The 25,357-nt window shown below is 46.9% G+C and overlaps 1 protein-coding gene across 1 annotated transcript in view; it reads right to left on the bottom strand.

Annotated features, from left to right (window-relative positions):
* LOC138803857 (disintegrin and metalloproteinase domain-containing protein 12-like) overlaps window positions 1-25,357 on the bottom strand; it is a 274,347-nt gene that overhangs the window by 91,727 nt on the left and 157,263 nt on the right. Inside the window, exon 4 of the mRNA XM_069987927.1 lies at window positions 12,119-12,197. Coding sequence (XP_069844028.1) covers window positions 12,119-12,197 — 79 coding nt within the window. The remainder of the gene's footprint in view (window positions 1-12,118; window positions 12,198-25,357) is intronic.

Consider the following 25,357-nt stretch of genomic DNA (forward strand, 5'->3'; position numbering starts at 1 on the left):
AAGAGGATAGTTTTGGATCACTGTGCCCAGCTTTGTACTGACTGAGATGATGTCTTGTGAACTTTTGTGACCCGTGGCCTTGAATCTTGATTCTCCCAATTTCAGCATCCCAAGTAGATACAGGATTACAGAGGTGAGCCACCATGCATGGCTTGTGTAGGACATTTTACTATAAAGGAAAACGTTTGGTGTTGAAAGTTTATGTCAGACACCCTGCTGCTATCAGTGTAACAGGATTTTCTCTGCTACCAAGCCTGCTGCTCATGAACAACAGAAGTCCCGTGGGCTCCTTTCTGCATTGCAGAGCAGGAAGGCTGTGTCCAGCAGGGCTCAGGGAAGGGGAAGGACTCACCTGAGAGGAAAGTGGGCATAAGGGCAGGGCTAAGGGGGTGGGGGCAGTCCAGGGTTGAGGCTCAGTCCTGCCTGGCTGGTGGACTGAGGCGCAGGAGTATGGCACTCACAGTACCCTGCTCCTTCCACTGAGGCCGTATGTGGCTTTGAAAAGGGCACGTGGGAGGACTGGGTGGAGTGGAGGTGCTCTGCTGGCCACATCAGACACCCACCAGCCACACAAGGCATCACACGCAGCATCGGAGGGAAGTGGATGCCGGATGGCTTCCCAGTCCCCTCTCTCCAGGTAACTCTCAGGGGAATCGTGATGATGTTTCTGTGCAATGGACTGCAATGCTCAATGCATCAGGAGCCCGGCTCTGGTTATGGTATGGGGGGGCGGGAGGGGAGAGTCAGCCCAGGCACACACAGGCATGGTGCAGCCCAGGTGGAAATGGACACTGGTGCCCTTTGGGTTTCAGCCTGCCTGGAGTAACCTGAATCACTAGGAGTTGACTGCTACAGACTTTGGGGGTTCATCTTAAAAGTCCCTTCCTGTTTTAGAGAAATGTTGAAATGCTACCAGAGGTAAATACTGGCTAAATACTGGTTAGAAACACTGGAAATTAATTGGATACTAATTTATTTTCAGTTAAATACTGGTTTAAAAAATCATCCAGCTGAATACGGGTTAATAAATTAAAAACTAAGTAGTGACAACAATCTTAATTACTTACATTGGAAACTTCAGACTCATTTATTCTCTATCCCCATTCATTTTTTTAACAGATTATTTATCAAATGGACTTTCAAATTAAATACACAGAAATATAGGCTCATTAAAGCATGAGCTGAGAACAAATTAGTAGCAAATGAATTTCCAGTTCAACAGCTTGGTTGAAGTATTGCTTATGAAGCGGGGGCGAGCACAGCTCCCCTATGCTGTTCCCAAAAGTAAGCCGCTTTGCAGCTCTCCTGCCCCATCCTGGGACGTGAGGGCCCGCTCCTCAGCTCGGACACCACCCTGGCCTCGACAGGTGACTGACAAGCACCAATCTCAATGACTAGCACTCTTCATGGAAGATTCCCAGGATGATTCCAATGTCATGTAATTTAATTTCTCAACACGAGAGTCACCAAGTATATGAAGGACTGTGTTTTAGTTTCTGTAATGAAGGGATCCGTTGGGATGGACTGCTTCAGAAACACCTGGTTGTATACTGATTGACTAACGGATGGCAGCAGCAGGGGAGAATGGCCATGGTGGCCCTCCTCAGAACAACTCAGACTTTAACCAAATGAATACCAGGAAACTGATGAGGCCAAGAAGAAGGAGGGCGGCTAAGTGGGGAGGGGAGGGATGGGTGGGGAGGGAACGGATGGGTGGATACAGTCACACTGCTCAATGGGCATGGGTGACAATGGAGCTCCTTCGTACAACTACTTAAAGATGATAAAAAATTACACTGCCAGAAGAGAAAGAGAAAAACTTGCTTGGTCATTTTGTGCACTATGTGGCTGGCTGTGCAACTTGATTGTGGAGCTTCTGAAACCTCTCTTCGGACCTCTGTGGGGAAGGCAGGAGACAGGGTCTTGCAGATTGTGCCTCAACCCATGTCTGGCAGTGCTTGCTCAGGTGTGCAGGCCAGTGGTCTCTGGGCAGATACTGAGCATCTGCTCAGAGACCATGTGGCCCCAGGGACCACAGACAACAGATGTGGCAGAGAAGGTCACCCCGCAGCCCACAGCCCCCTGGGTCTGCTCATCACTAGAGTGAATCCAGGGAGGCCATAGCCACTGCCCTCTACACACATGTTCCCAAACTGCAGTCTCCTCTCTCTGGTAACCCAACCATGCTGATATCTTCCAAGGGCCTCCAACTGAACAGTCTTAAGCTGTCTTAAGTCTCTTAAGCTATCACCCAATAAGATGTCTATCTTCCTGGGATGGTCAACATTCCTCATTCTGCTGATCTAATACATTCTATTTCTACCAACCAAACCCCGGGAGGAAAAGCATCCCAAACACACATGGCCACAAAATTACATCTTTCCCTTTACCAAACCTCCAACCATGTATCCTATATACTTATTATTTAACTGAGCGCATTTCCCCACTCCAGTAAAATACATTTTCCTTCTGTTTAATGCTATCAATCACATATAATGGTGGGTAAGAGGGAGCCGGAATAAGAACTCTTGAACTTGAAAATTGGTAGCCTTCAATGAGATACCCTACGGGAAGTCAAATCAAACTTCTGGTACTCTACTCTCAGTGGATTTTAGAAAGAAAGGCATTTTACATGGGGAAATGGTAGCAAAAATGGCCTGACCTTGTGATTCAGAAAGGGACTGCTAGGCTGGGAAAGTGGCTCAGTGGTTGAGTGCTTGCCTTGCATGCATGAGGCCCTCGGTTCAATTCCTCAGCACCACATACGCAGAAAAACCTGGAAGTAGCGATGTGGCTCAAGTGGTAGAGCACTAGCCTTGAGTTGAAGAGCTAAGGGACAGTGCCCAGGCCCAGAGTTCAGGCCGCATGACAGACAAAAAAAAAAAAAAAAAAGAAAGAAAAGAAAAGAAAAAGAAAGAAAAAAGCAAGGGACAGCTACCAAACAGTTGGTTAATGTGTGCCTAAAGTGTGATGTTTTCCTATTACTTCCCCCGGGAACTCAGAGCCTGTCTCACCCCTGATGAAGGCTGCACAGGAAACGGCCTAGATCCAGCACTCAAATCACATGATGTAGCTGCCCAAAGCTTGGAGCCATCTAAGGACAACATTGCTCTTCCAGCCAACTTCTTCCCCAACAGATATGGGAAACTGAGACCCTGCCTCCAAAAATGACAGAGGTGGCTGATGGCAGGGCAGGACCCAGAGCCCAGGCCTCCCCACATTCTGTGCCTGGCTGCTGGAGACACACACATCCTTGCAGATGTCTCCTTTCAAGAAGGAGCACTGCTGCCTGGATGAAAAGTTGCAAGGCCTCCTTAGAAACTCAGGTCATTTCCAAAGGCAGAGCAAAGCCTGCAGGGAGGAGGGCATGGTGTGTGTGTGTGTGTGTGTGTGTGTGTGTGTGTGTGTGTGTGTGTGTGTGTGTGTGTGTGTGTGTGTGTGTGTGTGTGTGTAGGAGGGCATGGTGTGTGTGTGTGTGTGTGTGTGTGTGTAGGGAGGAGGGCATGGTGTGTGTGTGTGTGTGTGTAGGGAGGAGGGCATGGTGTGTGTGTGTGTGTGTGTAGGGAGGAGGGCATGGTGTGTGTGTGTGTGTGTGTAGGGAGGAGGGCATGGTGTGTGTGTGTGTGTGTGTGTGTGTGTAGGAGGGCATGGTGTGTATGTGTGTGTGTGTGTGTGTAGGAGGGCATGGTGTGTGTGTGTGTGTGTGTGTGTGTGTAGGAGGGCATGGTGTGTGTGTGTGTGTGTGTGTGTGTGTGTGTGTGTAGGGAGGAGGGCATGGTGTGTGTAGGGAGGAGGGCATGGTGTGTGTGTGTGTGTGTGTGTGTGTGTGTGCATGTGTGAAGCATCCTGCATTTATTTCACCAGGACATGGTAGGACCTCTGTTCTCTACACAGATCATCAAGGCCCCAAACAGGATACACCTTTCCCTTAGATGAAACATGGTAACAGAAGCAAACAAAGAAGGTGACTTTGCAGCTTGTGTCTGCAGAGCTGGCTGTTGACTCAGCCCTGAGTGTGGCGGGACAGGAGGGAGTGGAGGAGAGCAGCGGTCACACACCCATCCTCCATGGGCTCTCTCTGCTCCCACGGCCCTAACGGGGACCATGCCTGGTTAGAGACTGTACAGACCTAACCTCAGAGACCAGTCCAATGATTCTGTCATGTTGGAATTCTGCACCAGACAACACATGCTTAAGAAAGCATGTTCACATTCTCTGGGATTTCCTGGAAAATCAGGCCTAGAAAGCGCCTGTCTGTGATCAGATCACCAGTTCAACCCTGATCAGGGGACTGCTGGCTCAGCCCTGATCAGTATTGGCTCAATCTGGAGGTGGAAAGCTTCCTTTGAGACTTGGTTCTGAGATTTTCATCTATACAACATGATGGCTATTGAATTGTCCAGGGTTTTAGGGATCGACAAAATGTGATATAGGGAAGGAAGCTCTTTGTAAAATGCCAGGTATTGTTACAAATCTGGGAGACCAAAATAAGAATGGACTTTTAGCTCATTATGATGTATGCTATGCTTTCCACCTACTGTTTTCCTCTGCTCTGAACTCTTTTTGTTGTTGTTGTTGTTGTTGTTGGTCGTAGGGCTTGAACTCTGGGCCTGGGCACTGTCCCTCAGCTCTTCAGCTCAAGGCTAGCGCTCTACCACTTGAGTCATAGCACTACTTCTGGGTTTTTCTGCTTATGTGGTGCTGAGGAATAGAACTCAGGGCCTCATGCATGCAAGTCAAGTGCTCTGCCACTGAGTCACCTTCCTAGCCCATCTGAACTCTTTTTTAAAAAATGTCAGTTCTGGGGCTTAAACTAAGGGCTTTGTGCTCCTGTGTGTCTTTTCTACTCAAAGCTGGTGCTCTACTACTTGAGCCACACCTCCACTTCTAGTTTTTATTGGTTAATTGAAGATGAGATACCCAGGACTTTCCTACTCATGCTGGCTTTGAATCACAATATCCAGATCTCGGCCTCTTGAAAAGCTATGATTACAGGTGTAAGCTACCAGTGTCTAGCTCTCCTCTGTACTCTTGCTCAGTGTGGTTTGCTTGGTGCTAGAGTGGATAAGTGTGCAAGAAACGGACCCATTGGAGAGAAGAAAGCGCTAAGGAGACACAGCAGCCTTGGAGCCATTTTATTGGCACCCCACCACCACTTTAGTTGGCCACAGCTCAGGTTTTCCACCTGTCACCACCATGATCTACGAGATCTCAGAGGGAACACAGTGAACAGCATGGGAGTGGCCTGCTGTAACCGACAGTCACAGCCCAGCAGTGCTAGTGCCTGGCGCCCTTTTCTAGAGGCCTGGGAGGAGCTCTGTGTCCACCATTTCACCTTCACATTGCAGGCTGGTTGAGGACTTGGAGCCTGGCAGTCTGCTCTCATGGCTGCCTTCCCACATCCACACCTACCGCCCTAACAGAGGCCTGGCTCCAACCCCAGAGGCCTTCCTGCATCCCATTCCCTTCCCCTCCAGGGAAGGAGGGCACCATAGCCTGGTGTCCTGGGACACAGGCTTGGTGGCCCTGATGCTCTGCTCCCCCTGTATCCTTGCCTAGATTCAGGGTATCAGCCATGTCAGCCAGCCCCTGCCCCCAGGCTGCGACCCGACTCTCCTTCCTTCTGCAGCCTCACCAGAGCTCCAGGACCGAGCTGAGCGTAGAGGAGTCTCGCACTGAGGTGTTGGTTGAGTGCCTAGGTAGTCTGACCTGTCCTCTCACGTTCTAGAACTTGGCCTGACTGAACATTCTGTCCCCTCCTGAAAGCATTTTGGAAATTGCCCTTTGTAAATGGATGCCAGTCTGTCCCCTAGTTCCCATTACCATTCTGTAGATGAATTCCATTACAACAAACACCATGGCCCAAACACGTCAGCAACACTTCTGTGCCCTGTTCCAGGACAGTCAGTGGTAGTGTGTCCCAATGGCCAGCAGCTCAGACCCTAAAGGCAGATTACAGGGGGTTGAACTCTCCACAGCTACATGTAGCCTTGGTCAAGAGACTTTTCCCCTCTGTGTCCCAATTCTCTCTCTCTGGCCCTTGTTTGATGGTGAGGAAAAAATAAGAAAAAAATCTAAAAAGTGCTATGCACAGGATCTTGCACACTGCTGGTGCTCAGGGTGAGCTGTCCAGCGGCGTAAATGAAGACACGCATCATGCATGCACGAGCAAAATGGGGTACTGAGACTATGACTTCTAAGACCCTTACACTTTGATCTAGGAAGCAAAGGGGAAGCTGCTAATGATCTGGGAGCAAAACAAAACAAAAACCAAAGGCAACAGGGAGTGACAGAAATAGAGTTTTAATTGAGGTAAGCCTGGAAGTGGGAAAAGAATCAGGTGGCTAGACATCTTCCAGTGGAAAAGAAGGGAGGGCCTAGGCCAGGGTAGCCAATGAGAGTAGTGCGGTGCACCGGAACAGAAGTCAGTTTGGGGAAGAGGAAGACCAGGGGTGAGAAGCTAGTATTGAAGGCTTCTACCAGAGAGAGAATGGGAGGCGTTAGAGTATGCCAGGCAAGGGGAAGGACTGGCCATACGGGTGTGTGGTGGGCAGGACGTGGGAGACTCAGTGCCCTTTGGATGGTTGTCAGAATGATGGCTCTGCTCACACCTGTGCACTCATGCCTGAGAAGGTCTTATTTCACAGGTAACTTTGAATTTAGGGAAAGTGGCTAGGGGCTGACTTTAGAAGTCGAAAAGATGAATCAGCACATTTCTTTCTGTTTTCCAGCCTGACTCAATAAGAACCCATCTCCCAAGGCTACATCTGTCTCTTCAATACCAAAAGCAATGCGAGCCCTGAGGCCCTGGAGAGGCTCAACCGTGTGACGCTCCTGCTCACTGCTTCAGTGACAGGGCTCGTGAATGGGAGGGCCCAGGAGAAGGTAGTGGTGGATGACAAAGAGGAGCCATTACTTTTCTAATTATGTCAGCAAATGTGCTGTGATTTCCTGGGGGCTAGGGGTGCCAATTAATCTATCCTCCAGCGTTTCACCTATTAAAAGAGAAATCAGCAGAACACACTACAGTATCAAGTTAAGCACCTTTTGAAAAAGGGCTTTTGGTATAGTTTTTAGAGATCAGTTCAGGCCTGGGAAGAAAAGTAAGGCTTATGGAAATTTCAACCTCCCCCCTACCAGCCAAGGTCTTGAGACCCATTCTGGGGAAGGACCTTCCCACCCAGTTACCTGTGGGAAGATGAGGAGAAGGAAAGACTCAAGTCCCTGGCTCTGCACACACATGTCAGAAAACAGAGAAGCAGAATCCCATGACTCATGGAGACAAGGACCGCTAAGCGCTAAGGATCTGGGAAACTTCCATCCCAGCTGTTTGCTAAGAGGCCTGGTTTGTAGCCCTCAGCCTTGTGACCCAAGTCCAGAGCCTGGCAGCTGTGGAGCCTCATTTATCTAGCCTGTGTTTCTGCGGTGTCTTTACTCGTTGCATTTTTCTCTCTAATTGGTAGTGGGGGGGGGGCAGAGGAAGATGTCTAAGAGAAAGAAAACAGGACATGAAACCATTAAAATCTCTCTGAGTTCGCAGCTTACATGTTCTTGATCTATTCTGATAACCTCCTTGCTGCAGACTGCGCATGAGCCTAGTATTGAAGCATTTCTAGGTTCTCCTTCCCTCCCTCCTTCCCTTCCTTCCCTTCCTTTTTTCTTCTTTTTTATGTGCCAGTACCAGGGCTTGAACTCAGGTCTTTGCACTCTTGCTCAGCTTTTTTGTTCATGGCTGGCATTCTGTCACTTGTGCCACATCCCCAGTATGGTTTTTTTTGCTAGTTCATTGGAAGTGGAATCTCACAGACTTTTCTGCCCAGACTGGTTTGTGGGTGTGTTAAGGGATTTTTGGACCCTTGCTTTATAAATTATACCAATTTTGTATCTAGAGATTTTTTCTCCTTATAAATTGCTAAGTTTAAGTGCTATTTTGCTATTGGAGAGTCTTTTTTCCTATAAACCTACTGAGGCAGGATAGATAAGAAGACAGGAACATTAAAACAAAAAATTGTTAAAAGGGACTTTAGAACCGGGGTATAAAAATGGAAAAACCAGAGCAGCAAACTCCCTCCCATCACCTCTAGGTGCTCTTACATTCAAGGGTCCTGCGTATCTATCTGCCTTGCTCGGAGGTTAGACCCATCCACACATGGATGAAGAAAACTCTTATCTCCTTCCTGTGTGTAAAGTAGGCCTAGGTCACATGTCCATGTCTCAGAATAACAAAAAGCAGCCATCTTAGCCATCCTCAGCCACTGTCTAGTGATTAGGGGCTGCTAGGCAGACATGCCTACTTGTATTCCCATTTCCTGTATGAGGACTAGGAAATAGCTCTCCCTGTTTTCATTTCTATCGACTTTCTCCCCCTCTGTTACACTAAAATAAATGGACCTCGTGAGATTCTCCTTGTTAAAGAAGCCTTGGACTGCTTTTCATGTGTGGATCTCAAGTACCTGTGAGTGTGCAGGGAAACTGGGAAGTTGAAAAAAATCTCCTCCTCCATCACCAGGTGAGGAGGAAGAGGAGGAGGAAGAGGAAGAGAAGGAGGAGGAGGAGAAGGAAGAAGAAGAGGAGGAGGTGGAGGAGGAGGAGGAGGAGGTGGAGGAGGAGGAGGAGGAGGAGGAAGAGGAGGAGGAAAAGAAGAAGAGAAAGAAGGAGCAGAAGCAGAAGAAATCTTTTAATTAGGAGTTGGGCTAACAAATCAAGGTTAATCTATAATTAGATTTAAAAGTTATACTTGGATTATTTCCATTATTTCTTCATATATTTGGCACATCTGGTTGGTTTTATAATTCTTTCATCATCCTTTTGAACTGGTCCTTTCATCATTATGTAATGCCCCCTGGATACCTAATAATGCCTTTCCCCTTGTCAAGGTTTAGCTTGGCGATGTCAGCAGGTTCCTAGAAGTTTTCTTTGGGTTAAGGCTTGTCTGTTCTTTCTCCTTTCTTTCCACATGCATTTTGTACTGGGGGTATAAATTCTGTAAATTATATGTAGCTGGATTTATATTAAATTTATTTTAACAAGTAAATTACTATATGCATTCAGTGAGATTAATATGTTTCTCATTTTTATCTTCTCATTTTATGTCTTATATGTATTCTGTTGTTTAAATTCCTTTCCTTCTTTCATGTCCACTACTGGATTGATATACTATTTCTTTCTTTTCAAACTATTTTTGTTATCTTTAAGTAGTTGAACAAAGGAGTTGCCACAACAGTTTATGAATATTGTGCATCTCGAACAATGTCACTATTTCTATTCATTTTCAATTACTTAGAATTATACATTCTGGTTTTTTTCTGTTCTTTAAAGTGTTATACTTAAAATTGCAGGGCATATTTTACTTATCAAAGTTTAAATTTAATTAGCATTTAGTTTAATACAAATTATTAAGCTGCCTACAGCTACTTCTTTGTCTCGTTTTAAAATACTCTAATGTAGCCGTTGTGGCTGTAATTGTTATTTTAGACAGATTTATTCACTTGCAATTATTTTCCCTCCTCTTGCTCTGATACACTTCCCTTGTCTCTTGTTCAGTCTCCTGTCATCTCTTTATTTGTTCTGGTACTGGGGGCTTGAAATCAGCACCACAGTAGTCTCCCTTAACTTTGCATTCAACGCTAGTGCTCCACCACTTGAGCCACACTTCCACTTCCAGCTTTTTTTCTGGTTAATTGGATATAAGAGTCTCCTGGACTTTTCTGCCAGGGTTGTCTTTGACCTGTCATCCTTAGATCTCAACCTCCTGAGTAGCTCAGACTACAGGTGTGAGCCACTGGCACCCAGCAATTCCCAGCAATTCTTCACTAGTTATTCCTGGCTGAATAACCTTTGTGAGCATCTTACAAGGAATTCTCTCATCTTTATACTAACATTCCTATTTTACCTTTGTCTGTGGAAAATACCTCCAAAATAAAATTGAATGTGACAATAATTTTCTCTCTTCTTTCCAAAGTTTTAATGCCATGCTAATGAGAAGTCTAGAGTTGGTTCAACTGCTACCAATTTCCCCTAATGTCTCCTTTGTTTCATTTGGTCTCAGTGTCTCTGTGTAAGCTATCCTGGCATATCATTTCTCCTGTTTTGGGAATCTGGTGGGTTTTCTTCAAAGTTTAGGTTCATTCTTATCACAGTCTGCTTCCTTCCTATTTCTCAAGATGCTTTTTTACTGCTAAATTTCTATAGGTCTTTTCTGTTCTCTAAAATTCCCTCTTTGGTTTTTGCTATCACTTTGTGTTCCCGGAAGAAGTGACCCATTACATCTGTCTACCGAAGCTCATTTCTGGCAGGCCTTGTTCATTGTGTGGTTTGCAACTTTGACTTGGGACTCATCTTCAGCATTAGTATTATCCATTTCTTTCTTTGCAGGAGCACTGCATGTAATCTAGACATGGACACATCTCCATGGAGACACTCCGGGACTTCAGCCTGGGCCCAGGGAAGCCCCACTGATTTGGGACCAGCTTCAAGGTCAGTATCTTGCCTGGGAATGTCATTCTTTGGGCCATAGTAAAATTTTGCACCTAGGCTCAACCCATTCCCAATGCATACACTGGGCTAGAAGAGGCTTCCATTTTTTTGGTCTCAGTACAATCTCTTTTCAGTTTGGGATACTGGCAGACAGCCTCAAGGCCTTCTGTGTGTTGAATTCTAGCTTCATACTAGAAGTGGCTCCCTGGGTAGCCAGATTTTGTGAGCTTCTCATGCATCTTCTGCTTCTCTTCCCCTACTCCTAGCACTTTTCTGGGTCCTGAGCAGCCTTTTGGGGTCCTACAGCCCTAACTCAGGAGCCAGTGCTGTGGGCAAAGGTCTCCCCTTTGTCTCTGCCTCAGCTATTGACAAAAATATGTGTATATTTATACTTTGCTTAAGATTTCCATTGTCTTCTTGGGACTGGAGACCTGAACCCCCACCCCATCCATCCCACTATGTTTTGGGGAAGGAGACCGATTGGTACATAAGCACCAAGTACCTAAGAGATAAGAGAGTGTGGGCATCACAGAGAAGGAGAGGGTGCTGAAGACAACAGGGCTGTTCGGTAGCCGCAACACAATGCAATGCTTGCCTCTAGATCACAGTTTTTAAAATCAACATCTATAGCTTTTTAAACCAGGTAGCTGTCTTCAGAGTCTGCCTTATGCCTCTTCATCACTTAAGGGTTTGTACCAGAAATGAGACGAAGAAGTGATAAATGTCATATCATAGCAATATTCCCTTTCTCCTTCCCTCCCTCTCTCCCTCCCTCCTCTTATTCTCTCTATACTTGGGATTGAAATAAGGGCTCTCACACTTGCTAGACTATGGCTTTACCTCTTGAGCCACAACCATAGCCCTTTTGACTTTGTATTTTGTTGTTTAGATAGGAGCTTGCTGGCTGACTTTGCCTGGGCTGGTCTGTTTTTGTTTTTTTTTTTTTTTTGGTCAGTTGTGGGGCTTGAACTATGGGCCTGGGCACTGTCCCTGTGCTCTTCAGCTCAAGGCAAGCACTCTACCTCTTAAGCCACAGTGCCACTTCTGGTTTTCTAGTGGTTTATTGGAGATAAGAGTCTCATGGACTTTCTGCCTGGGCTGGCTTTGAACCGTGATCCTCAGATCTCAGCCTCTTGAGTAGTTAGAATGACAGGTGTGAGCCACTGGTACCCGGTTGGGCTGGTCTTTAACTTGAGATCCTTCAGTCTCTGCCTGGCCAGTAGGTGGGATTACAGCATGGGCCATTCTGCCTGGCAGTAATAGTCTTGACGTAAAGTCATTTTAACGTTGTGGAGCTGCTCATAGTAGGTAAGTAGGGTCCACTTTCCTTTCATTTTCTTTAAGGTATGTCCCCCAGTGTAACAATATTCAGCCCAGATAGGACTGTTTCTAAGACATCTCTAGCTTGGGCCCAAATGGTCACCTCCTAGGCCTTGGTGGGGGAGGGATGGCAGTTTCAAGGTCAGCTCTGCCACTGGCTTCCATGGCTCTCCTGACACACATGGTCAAGGCCACGTTTTCCTGGGGCACCATGGAATGCCCAGACCATGAGACTTGCTTATTTAGCACAAGGGGGCTGGGAAGTGCAAGCTCGGGTTCACTGGCGTGGAGAGCTGTGGACTGACGCGCATGCAGGACTCACGGTGTAGTTGCGGGCGAGGGAGACATCAGTGCCGTTTTGCAGGTAGTGCGTTTCTGTGAAGCTGCTCCCAATGAGACCTCTGTGGAAACAAGGACAACACGACAGGATGAGTGTGGCAGCGGCTGGCGTGGGGCGTCGAGGGTCGCGCGTGTGGCCCTCTGGAACCCATCTCCTAGGAGAGATGGGGCATTAGGTGGGGCGGCTGGAGGCCCCGGGGGACTGTGGCGCCTGTGGCTGGCACTCCCTAAGGCAGCACTGGGAGGAACTCAGGCTTGGTAGCAGAGCCCGCGCTGGGGCTTCTGGATGGCCCTGCTGCCTGGCCCCACTTCCTCCCTCTCAGCTCACAGCCCTGCCAGTCCCTGGGCTCAGGGCTACCCGTGTTGACAGCTCTCAGTTCCTCTTCACTGCACTTGGACCGAAACAGCCCCCGGGTGGTCACGTCCTCCCCCGGCCCACTCTCCCTCCACACTGGCCTGTGTGGATGGTTCTAGAAGATTCCAGACTCCCCCACTGAATGTGCTAGCCCTGTGCCTGGCTTTCCATGAGGCTGACTCCTTCACCCTCCTACTAGGTGGTGCTCCTGGAGAGGCCTTTCTCCGTTCTCGTATCTGAAGTATTCCCTTCCTATCACTCCTGGCACTGCAGTGCCGCTGGTTTCCTGTACAGCACTCCCATTCGATGGCTTTTTCTGTGTGTCTATCTCTGCTGTCAGGAATGCAAGCCCTGGCCAGGGCAGGGGGGCTGTTTGTTCACCCCATCTCCGGCCCTGTGCAGCCTCCTCCTTTTTGTTGGGTCGGCGTTTGAGCACTTCCTCTGTGCCAGCTAAGTCTCCCATTCAGTGTTTGCTGCATCTCTGCAAGGTAGATGCTGTTTGTAATCCCAGTTCAAAGGTAGTAACCAAGAACCTGGAAGTCAGGTGACCTGCCTGAGGTCACATCATATGTAGCAATGCTCTGGTGATGTAGCTTTAGAACTTGTGATGTCAGCTGCCATATGGTACACACTGATTGAGTGATATTTACCAAGTATTTCCGGTAGTGCTGAACTAGGTACCAAATATATATGTGTTGAGGGGGAAAAGGGATGAACACACAAGTGCATCTGTGTAGCTGGCCTCAATGCCACCAAATCAAGAAGGTGCTCGATCGAGTGTTCTCAAACATGTGTTTGATTTAAAGGTGTCTTCAAGGCAAAGTGTTCTGGAGAAAGTGAAGATGGGCAGATGGACAATGGCCATCTTGGAAATATGTCAGAACAGCCGCTGTGTTTCCCCAAAGAGAAATCTTGCGTCAGCACACGGAGACAGAAGTAGAGATCATGATTTCTCCAGAATGTACTTCTTCTCAACTTTTTAGATTAACTGACCTAACAAGACATTCCATCCCCCTTCAACACCAGAGAATACAATGTTCTTCCACTGTGCTGAGAGTGGATTCTGCTCTTCCTTGCTTTGCTTAGCTGCTATTTGCTAGTGAGACTTAAACCAGCATGCTTTGTGCTGGACATTGGGAACAAAGTACACAGCAGCCAGTGCTGTGAGTGCAACCAAAGAAGGACTTCCAACCTACGGCCAGCCTGGGAGCGGCACCCACGTGAGACGTGAAAGATGGTAGAGAAGAACAAGATGACATGTTGGCAGGTGAGGGGTGGGGAACAAGGAGGACATTCCAGATAGAAGTAATCATATGTGGCTAGGCAGTGAGGGGCAGGGCAAGCAGGTCAGGGGCCATGGGTTTAGGGGATATGAAAGGACAGGGAACCCCACACCTCAGTGTGTGTGTGTGTGTGTGTGTGTGTGTGTGTGTGTGTGTGTGTGTGTGTGTGTGTGTGTGTGTGTGTGTGTGTGTGTGTGTGTGTGTGTGTGTGTGTGTGTGTGTGTGTGTGTGTGTGTGTGTGTGTGTGTGTGTGTGTGTACAGGCAGGCTGTCAGAAGTCTCTGACTTTATCTGGTAGAATGGGAGACATTATGCACAGAAATGACCTGAGCAGACAGGAGCTATGGAGTTAAAGGCCACCTACACTGAGAAGTGGAATATGAAGGAAACAGGGTTCAGTGTGAACATCCTAGGATCGGGTAGGACCTTAGCTCTCAGGATGCCAAACTCAGGTGCAGCCCAGCATAACAGCAGGTTCTGCTAAGAGCTGGAGGCCAGGAGGTCATTTGGGATGGAGGAGGGCTTGAGCCATTCTCAGCTGTGTAGAAAGACCTTCTCTTGAGCACCCAGTCCATGGGTGTCCCTGTGAGACTTGAGGAGTGGATTGGAATGAAGAAAAGAGACAAAGCCACAGGACAGCCCCTGCCTTCCTTGTGGGAGAACAAGTGGAATCCTGCCCTCCCTACCAAGGGCTGCTTTTCCTGATGCCAAAGTCTGTCTATATACGGCTGAACACACCATCACTTAGAATTTTCATAATGGCATTACAATGTGGCTAACATTCTTACAAAATAACCTTGCATTTTTAAAAGTAAGATTTGAGTACATCCCACGGCCAGCACAGTATCTGCACATGGTGAGTGGGTGCTCACTGGGTAGATGGCAAACACAGAATCATCATGATAAGGAAACCCAAAAGGTAGACAGGTGGGTCCAAAGTAACTAGATCAAGTAACAGAAATAGGGTTCCAACCGTTTTCATCAATCCTAGAAGGAGGCACAGGATGTGTATGCTCAGGAGCTCACTGTTCCAAACACCGCAGAAGCCTACTTGGCACCAAGATCCACCCTGATCTCTTGTTATCAGTTTCGGAACGAGGGCAGTGAGGACCAGAAGACAGACACTGGCATCAGCTTCTTAGACCATGAAAACTCACTGTTGACATGTAGAATGTTTGATTTTTTTTTGAAGAACATACCTTTGATTTGGGGTTTAATCATTCTGTGCAGTACATCCATACAAAAGTGTCACTAGACAGTTCTTATCTGTCAATGAACACCAGAATGTACTATGGATACCTGCGCTTGGCAGTTAAGTCTCATGTATGTGTAGGCGTTGGTGATTTCTTCTTTCCCGAAGCTCATTTGCTGTTCAGGATCCACCCCCCCCCCCGCCCCCCGCATCTTCTGCAGTTTGCCTTATCACAAGTTATTACTCCACAAATTAAAAAATGGCTCATATATAAATTCGAGTAATGTTTTTTTCTTTTCCTAGAATGTAGGAACACAGCTCCAAATACTCTCACATAAGGGATGAACCACTGGGAGTTTTAACAAAACACACAGTATAAAAACAAAGCCCACAGTAAAAAAAATAATTAAAAACCATGAGCCATATTTTCCTAGTTACTAAATGAATGTCCTTTATAAGGTAGCATCTGTTCCTGAATTGGAGCAAAATACATTTGGAGGCAAGATCAGAAGGCAAACCAGTGCCTACTAGCCTGGGTCCCCCACATCCTGAAGAATGGTCAAAACTGCCTGGACGCACAGACCTCTTCAGGCCTATGCCCTTGGATTACTGGATGGTTTTATGAAGTGAGCAGGCCAGACTTTGTGAAAGAAGCACATGGAGGTATAAAATGAGAAGGAAATTAAAACATGACAAGAATTCAAAACTTCTGGTACCTCTCTATCTTGGTTTGGCTGGAAATTTGTTTAGAACTCTGTCTTTGCCAATATTTATGTTTGTTTTCAATGTGGAAAATGTTGGCATCACCTGGGAAATAATGTAAGCTTAACTTCTTTTCAAATTGATTTTGCTTGTTGATGAGACAAGGTCTCACTACACAACTCAGGCTGGCTTTGAACTTGTAATTTCCTGCCTTAGCTTCCCAAATGCTGGCCTCACAGGCATGTTCCACCATTCCAGGCAGCACACCCTCCTCACAGCTTATAACCACAGGGATCACACTATCCTCACAGATCACCACCACAGGGAGCACTCTATCCTCACAGATCACCACCACAGGGAGCACTCTATCCTCACAGATCACCACCACAGGGAGCACACCCTCCTCACAGATCATCACCACAGGGAGCACATTCATCCTCACAACTCATTAGCATGGGGAGCACACCCTCCTCACAGCTTGTTGGCATGGGGAGCACACCCTCCTCACAGATCATCACCATGGGGAGCACACCCTCCTCACAGATCATCACTACAGGGAGCACTCTAACCTCACAGATCATCACCGAGAGGAGCACACCCTCCTCACAGATCATCACCACAGGGAGCACTCTATCCTCACAGATCACCACCACAGGGAGCACACTATTCTCACAGATCATCAACACAAAGAGCACTCTATCCTCACAGATCATCACCACGGGGAGCACTCTATCCTCACAGATCACCACCACAGGGAGCACTCCATCCTTGCAGATCATCACCACAGGGAGCACACCCTCCTCACAGATCATCACTACAGGGAGCACTCTATCCTCGCAGATCATCACTACAGGGAGCACTCTAACCTCACAGATCATCACCACAGGGAGCACACCCTCCTCACAGATAATCACTACAGGGAGCACATTATCCTCACAGCTCACCACCACAGAGAGCACACCCTCCTCACAGATAATCACTACAGGGAGCACACTATCCTCACAGATCACCACCACAGGGAGCACACTATCCTCACAGATCACCACCACATGGAGCACACTCTCCTCACAGATCATCACCACAGGGAGCACATTCATCCTCACAGCTCATTAGCATGGGGAGCACACCCTGCTCACAGCTCATCACCATGGGGAGCACACCCTCCTCACAGCTCATTAGCATGGGGAGCACACCCTCCTCACATTTCATCACCATGGGGAGCACACCCTGCTCACAGCTCATTAGCATGGGGAGCACACCCTCCTCACAGCTCATTAGCATGGGGAGCACACCCTCCTCACATTTCATCACCATGGGGAGCACACCCTCCTCACAGCTCATTAGCATGGGGAGCACACCCTCCTCACAGCTCATTAGCATGGGGAGCACACCCTGCTCACAGCTCATTAGCATGGGGAGCACACCCTGCTCACAGCTCATTAGCATGGGGAGCACACCCTCCTCACAGCTCATTAGCATGGGGAGCACACCCTCCTCACAGCTCATTAGCATGGGGAGCACACCCTCCTCACAGCTCATTAGCATGGGGAGCACACCCTCCTCACAGCTCATTAGCATGGGGAGCACACCCTCCTCACAGCTCATTAGCATGGGGAGCACACCCTGCTCACAGCTCATTAGCATGGGGAGCACACCCTGCTCACAGCTCATTAGCATGGGGAGCACACCCTGCTCACAGCTCATTAGCATGGGGAGCACACCCTCCTCACAGATCATTAGCATGGGGAGCACACCCTGCTTACAGCTCATTAGCATGGGGAGCACACCCTGCTCACAGCTCATTAGCATGGGGAGCACACCCTGCTCACAACTTGTCACCACAGGGAGGCAGTTGCCCTCGCATCTTGTGCCCATGATGGGTGTTTCCATGATTTCCTCCAGTCTACTTCTGCTGTCTGTGTCATGTAGCTACTTGGCAGTGGGAGTGGGTGGAGGCTGTTAAGTGCTAAGACCCCTTAAACTCAAGCCCTTGAACATATACAATTATGCATTCAAAACCCTCTGTCCCGTGTGGGGTCTGGCAGATCACTTTAGAGAATGCATGCATCTACGTAATTGAGTAACGGGCTCTAGAGTGGCCAGGGTCTGAGCCCAGGATGCAGGAGCAAGGCAGAGTCATTCTCTTTCCCTTCTGGGGCCAGCTCCTGACTCCCACAGGCTGTTAGTCAATATCTGCAGAATGTACTCCTAAGTGATGACAATTTGAACAAGAGGGCATATCCACCTTCAGAATGCTTCTCTAGCAGGCCGCAGGATGGTGATGAGGTTGAGTACATGCCTGACTCTGTTACCTTCTTCTGTGACCTTGGGCATAAGATTTGACCTTCATGCTACAGCTTCCAAAATAGGAATGACAGTATTTCCCTCTCAGGATCCTTATAAAGGTAATAACCATTAAATGCATCTAAGCATGTCTGCCCGCATTGCACGCTCAATAAATGTAAGCAATTATGCTCATTCCTCAGCCTGTCAGTGTTCCTCTATCTCAGCCCCATTCCTCTGGTCCAGGTGATCTAACCTTCTGTGAGAGCCTAAGCCAACTCTGTGCCCACCCTTCCATCATTCCAGCCCATCTCTCAAATGACAGGAAGCTTTTAAGGAAAACTGGTGATCACATCATTCTTCCACTTGCACCCTCAGGCTTACAGAACCCAGGGTCAAGTTCACATCCAGTGCTATGGACTGGCCCTTAGCCCTCTCCCTCCCAGCCCACCCCTCCAAGGCTGCCTGACTCCCTTTGGTTCCCCAAGGCCTCTTGGCCTTTTTTTCTTGATCCAGAGTCACCTTCCCTCTTCCTTTCCTGGGCCAGGCCCTATCAACACTTGCCCCACAGGGTTCTTCACCAGAGCCCTTTCTTGGCCTCTCTTCCAGGATCCTGCCTGTTCTCTGAGTGTGTGTCACCATTTTGTTCTTCGCAGTGGGGTCCCTTTGTGTCCTCAGCCCTTTTCCTGGTGCCTGGATCTTAGTAGTGCTCAGTGGATATATACTGAATGGGCATGATAATTATATACACAATGGAATCTTACTCATCCAGTAGAAAAAAATGATATGGTCCCATTTGTAAAGAAAAAAGGGAGGGCCTGCACGGAGTTAGGTTAAATAAAGTCAGGCCAGAGAGACAAAGGAGGATGCATGTTTCCCGTGCATGTGAAAGCCAGGTTTAGCTCATAACCTTGTAAGTGGATATGGTGGGTGGTATGCAAGCGCATGTACATGTACTAACCGAAATACGGTAGACTCAAGAGAGATCTCAAATAATGTAATTCTTTAGAAAGCCAAGGTCAAAGTTTAGCAAAATAAAACGTCAGGAAGTGAGTACTTAAAAGAGGCGAGGTGGGGTCAGGGGGAAATGGGTAGGTGAGTGAGGAGGAAGAGTGGGGAGTGCAGACAAGAATCCAAAGTACAGAATTGCAAAGAGGGAAGGTGGGGGGGGGATGGGTGAGATGTTAAAAGGGATGACACTGATCAAGATAGATTGTATCCATAAACGGCTTTGTTAAATGACAACTCATTTGTACAATTACTTAAAGATAATAAGAAAAATAAAGAAACCCAGAAGGTGCTTGTGGGAGGTTTCATCATATGAAAAGGAATGTTTTCCTACTCCAAAAATACACTCCCCCCACTCCTGCCCTCTGACAAATAAAAAGATGCTCTGATCCTTGGAAGTTCTATCATTTAAACAGTGGCATAAAAGTGTACAACTTAAAAAATACACATCTTCAAAGGACATTTTCTTTAATTGCTAGCATTAAAAAAATCATTTAGCCAAGTGATTAGATAACATCAAACCAGAACACCTTTTAATCCTCAGAACAGAGATCCTTGAGCCTTGAAAAGGCCTCCCCTCACTCCCTGCCCCATGCCAGCTGCCATCTGAGGCTGCTCCGGCCAAAGCTGGGAGCCCAGCAGCCCCCAGGTCTGAAGACCTGGTAAGCAGTTTCCCAGCGCTGGATGCATTTCAGCCCCACTGAGCGGTGAAGAACTTTTATTAACTGGCGCTCGGAGGTGGAGGGGGAGTTTCTTGGTCTCAGCGGAAGCCAGCAGGCCAGGCAGCGCCCAGGCAGACGCACAGACTGGCCAGCTGGGCTCTCTTAAACGCTGACCTACATTGAACCAAACTCACAGAATGTGTGTTAGATCAAATTTGTTCTTTTCTGCTTGCTCAAAGGCAGTTCTGCTCTGCAAATTTCCATGCCATCGTGGCCAGAGATAGATACCAGGAGGGTTCTTGTGCAGAGAAAAAGACCCTCACTTTGTGCAGATTTCCAGAGCAGCTCATGGAAGGGCTCAAGTTCTCCTCCTGAGCCACCAGGCAGCGTTCTTGGGTTTGAACAGGGACATCTCCCTTTTGAGGGGGAGCAGTGAAAAGAGCCCCCAAATATGCAGAGCCATCAACCAGGGAGGCACACCTCCTTGGCTGTGAGCTCATCAATGCTGCTCAGATCCTGAGGTTGAGTAAGGAAAAAAAGAGCCCCAGTGGCTTACCAGCCAGGAACTGGGCATCACTGCCGAAGGGCACTGCTGCCTATGCATGTCATTAAACAACGAGAAGGACGTGTCTTTGAGACAATGAGTGGTTGTAAAATATAAAATGTAAACTGAAACCGTGAACTCCATCTGAATGCTAGTTACTAGATTCTTTATGGGAAGTATTGTTTGCCTTGTTTGAAAGAAACTACAAGAAATGCTAGTAATCTCTGAGTGGAGTCTATTTCCCAGTAGCTATTCTCCAAGTGCTTAGTTGATTTACTCCCTGATCAGCAAGGAGCAGGGGCTTTGTCTTTGTCTTTTGCTTTCTTTCTCTTTAAGCTGGGAGGTTTTTGTGCTTAAATCTAATGTTGCTGAGAGAGCCACACGGCTGGAGAGGGCAGCCAGTGACAAGGGGCCATGGATGGATTTCTCTCCAGGACAAAGAACTTCCCTATCAGTGTTCCCACAGCTGACCTCTGAACTCCAGTCCTCTTCCTCCTCCTCCTTCTTCACCTCCTCTTCCTCTTCAGGGGCTCTCCCAGGGCAAAAGGACACTTTTCACAGCTCCCTCAATTCCAGCCCCATAGGTTACTAAAGAGTTCAGCTCTTTTCTAAGAGTTAATTTCCTAGAAGCACTTAAGTAGTTGAGTCAGAATGGTGGGTGGCAATATTTGATGTGACTTTCATTTATTCTTGGGGTAAGGGCAGTAGGAATTACCTTATGGATTTTGTTAAGTAATGCAATACACGAGAAAATATTACCCTGGGCTATGAACACTAGCGATCTTTAATAAGTATCATGGTCTTAAATTGTAAAATTAGTTAAAAACCATGACAGGGGTTATTAGTTGGTTCATATTTGATTGAAGCCATAATCTATTACATTTATGAAATCTCCGCAGTTCATTTGCTGTGCAGGCATTTACTTACTTGTGGTGCATTAAAAAAAAAAAAAAAAAAAAAAAAAAAAACAACTGCTGGCTCTGGTGGCAGCGACAAATCTTATAGCTCAGGGTCGACAGCTGGAGCTATTTTCTTTGACTTGTAGCTTCTCTTCTGCAGTATCCCAAGATGTTCTGGGCACAGAGAAAGAACGGATTCTTGCCCAGAACAAACCTTCACTTCCCTGGATGGATGTGGGCCAGAAAAAAAAAGACAAGCATGCCTCCAATCTTTTTGGCTTCCCAAACATGAATCTGTTATTCAGATGACCATGTTGGGTTTTCTTCTAAGAAGAAACAAAAGGAAAACAGAAGAATATTTCCTAGGAAGAATCCAGCAAGTAAAATTCAGATGGGATTTATGGTTTCATTTCCACACAACAATCTTGCCTGCAAAGTTGGGAACTGAGATTACATCATGTGTGCTACTAAACTCATATTCTAAAACATGCTCCAGAAAGCAGTTCCTCATTAAAAAGCTGAAACCTTTCCATGCATCTGGGGGGGAAAAAGAAATTGCTAAATATGTTGACGAGGAAGGAGGCAGAGTGTAATGATTAAAAAATGTAATTTACAATGATCTGCCTCACTAATCCCTGCTAATAGTTACATGAAAAAAAATACCACCATCACCTGCGAATTTATTGAATTAATCAAGACTTCTTAGGGTCAGAAAACAATTATGCATTATTGCACTTTTGTATTCCAAGCTGGGGAACCAGATCGATGGATAAAATGTCATTAATGTTCTTTGTTTTACCTCTAAGAGTGAGTAATTCCAAACTTGAACAATCACATTTCCAACTCTCTGTAGGTCAGAATATTGCTTGGCCCAGAACATTTGAATCAGGATTAGTTATTAGATAATCCTGTGGAGTTATTTTGTTGGGTGTGGCAGGGGTGCTGTGGTTAGTAAGAAAACATCCCTGTTGTTCCAGAAAGGCATACGGGCTGTGAGGGTGTACAATGACACAATGTGTGTTGCCCTGGGAGATGGGTGCTTGCAAGCGTTTGTTAGCCTTGGCTGTGTATCATTTGGGGCTAGACAGTTTTACTTCTTGGAGGGGCTGCCCGTGTAGCTGAGGCTGTTTAACAGCCACCTAGTCTCTACCAACTAGACACTGGGAACAATTCCTATTTGTGAGAACTACAAATATCCCTCAACATTGCCAACTGTCTCCCAGAGGGGACATCTCCCTCAGCTGAGAACCACTAATGTGTGTGAAGGACAGATACACTATTTTCTCTTGAGTAGATCTGAAAGGATTCCGAATACAAGTTTTGAAGTCAATGAGGGACCATGAGTGAACAAAAATATTTTGTTAATTCAGCTTCTTTTTGACATAATAACCACTAGGAACTTTAATTTATTAAAAATCAATTTATTTTTATTTTTTAGTCTAGAGTTAACATAGAGAGGGGTTGCAGTTATATGAATCAAATAATGAGTAGTGAGTACAACTCTTTTTGAACATGTCTCCCCTCCTGTTGCTCTCTCCAGGTTTTTCCCTCCTGTCCCCACCTACAAGATCACCTACAGTTCATCTTCCACTTAGTGTCTAGTGAGTACCACTGTTGTGTTTGCTCACCCTCATTTCACCTTTTCTGTGCCCTTCTTTACTGAACCAAATACAAAAAAATAAACAAGACAAAAGCAAAAGAAAACCAAACAGCAACAATGGCAAAATGTCTTGTTTCCTTTTTGGAGCTCACTTCACAGAACATTATTTTATATAATCATAAGCACACATCCATTGAGCCTTTGTCGACCACTCCTATGTAGATTCTCCTCTGGCCTCAGTGTGTGAATGTCTAGGGTCCTGTATAGTCTATCATGTCTCAGTGTGAGTGTATATATATATAATTTAGTAGCTTGTAGATTTATAGACACATTTTAGCTCTATAATAAACTTAAGAGCTCAAAAAATAAACTCCCAGAAAATAAATCCACAAAAAGTCAACAACCCAATCAATAAATGGGCTAAAGACTTAAAGAGAAACGTCTCAGAGGAAGAAATAAGAATGGCCAATAGACACATAAAGAGGTGTTTGACATCTCTGGACATAAAAGAAATGCAAATCAAAACAACACTGAGATTTCACCTCAGTCCAGTTGGAATGGCCATTATCAGGAAAACTAACAATAATACATGTGGGCAGGGATGTGGCTAAAAGAGAACTCTATTACATGGTTGGTGGGAATGTAAACTTATTCAACACCACTCTGGAAAGCAGTAGGGAGGTTCCTTGAAAGACAAAACATAGAGCTTCCCTATGACCCAGCAATCCCACTCCTGAGCATATCCAATAGACCACAAACAAGGTCATACTAAAGCCACCAGCACAACCATGTACACTGCAGCATTGTTTCCATAGCCAAGATATGGAATCGATCCAGATGTCTCTCAGTGGATGAATGTATCAAGAAAATGTGATATATACAGACAACAGAATTCTACTCATTCATAAGAATGATATTATACCATTCATATGGAAATGGAAAAGACTTGGAAAAATTATATTAACTGAAGTAAGCCAGACCCACCCAAAAAAACATAGGCTGCATGTTTTCTCTTTATTCAGCTTCTTGAATTGTTGAAAGATTCCTGAGGGGTGTCACAGAGTATACCTGGGCTCTGAAACCAGAGGACCCACAAAGCTAGGATCCAAGTATCAGAACACGAAGGGCTGTGGACCTCTTCAGGCCTAGGGAGCCATATCTCAGGGACTTGGGTCAGAATTGTGTATTTTTTATAAGGAACAGTCATGCTTATTTGAGAATAACTTCAATCACACAAATATCTGTCTGTTGGCCCATCTTCTATCTACCTATCTATTGCTTATAATCTATCATACATCCATGTACATATCTATCACGTATCTACCAATTATTACCTATCAACCTATCTACCTATCTACCACCACATAAGTTTGTTTGTTTCTTTCTTTCTCTTTCTTTCTTCCATCTATCTTTTATCTAGCTTCATCTACTGTTAAATTTTATTCCATTTGCTTTACCCTTCTCTTTCTGTCAACATACACATTCATGCACACATTCACAATTTCCTCAAGTACTTGAGTAAGGGTAAGTAGCCTTCAAGTCATTTAGAAACATGTGCTAAGCATCTCCTACTGCTTATCCCAGCACAGCTACCAAAGTTCAGTGTGCACCACACATGCAATGCTTTAATCCCCAACTGCCGTCTGAGCATCCCCACGGGGCCATGCTGTTCTTGCCACATTTACATTCCCCACCCACAGGCTCCGGTCAGGATCAGATCTTTCCTTCGTTATGTCCTGTTGTGTTTTCTCAACCAACGTGGAGATACAGCCCACATATCACATAATTCAGTGCTTTTGATGTATTCACAGTCCAGCGTGGCCCTGGTTACAACATGCTCTTACGGTACTCCCTCCCTTTTTCCATCGCCCTGTCCTTGATACCTTTTCCTTTTGAATGCTGACCATCTGCACTACTTTTGTCTTTTCTGATAATGACATTTGTGAGGAACAGCCTCTCCTCCTGTTTCAAAACAAGAACACATGGACATGTCTGCTCTTCCTAGCTATCCGACTGATGTGATGCCCTGACATCTATAATGCTGGATATAATAATAATAATAACAATGCTTCCTGGATGCCCTATTTCCTCCTCACCATACCCACCTGGGGAGGCCCGAGGGCGCAGCCCCTCGCCGCTGTTCCAGGCAGGGCCAGACTGCCCTGCAGAGACCTTGCCCGGGTGTGTGAAGCCTGGGAGCGATTCGCTGAGGCTGCACCGGGGTCACCGTCTCCGTCCAGACGGCTGTCACTTACCCGAGAGCAGAGGCGAGGCCCGGGCCCGCCCCTCCGCGCCTGCGCCGGCCAGGGCGCAGGGCTCCTCCTGCCCCAAACGGACCCAAAGCTTCACTGCCGCCCCTGGAGAGCCCTGCGGGCCCGCCACGACCCCGGGGTGCGAGGAGGAAGGCCGTCCTAAATGAGCAACCCGCCCTTCCACCCTGACTCAAGATGGCGTCCCTGGTTTCCCTGGAGTCCTCAGCAGCTCTGTCAGAGCGCATGTCTTCCCGCGAGAGCACGTGTTCCCGCGAGAGCGCATGTCCGGAGGGCGCGTGATCCCGCGAGAGCACGTGTTCCGCGAGAGCGCATGTTCCCACCCGCAGTGTGAGCAGCGTGGCGTGCTCGCGGGAGAGCGGCGGCGGGGCGGCGGGGCGGCGGGGCGAGCCGCCGGAGGAGCACCGGCAGTGACGACTTGGTCA

This window comes from Dipodomys merriami, unplaced genomic scaffold, assembly GCF_024711535.1.
Source record: "Dipodomys merriami isolate MVZ:Mamm:240054 unplaced genomic scaffold, mDipMer1.0.p SCAF_35, whole genome shotgun sequence".
In the NCBI taxonomy this organism is placed as follows: Eukaryota; Metazoa; Chordata; class Mammalia; order Rodentia; family Heteromyidae; genus Dipodomys; species Dipodomys merriami.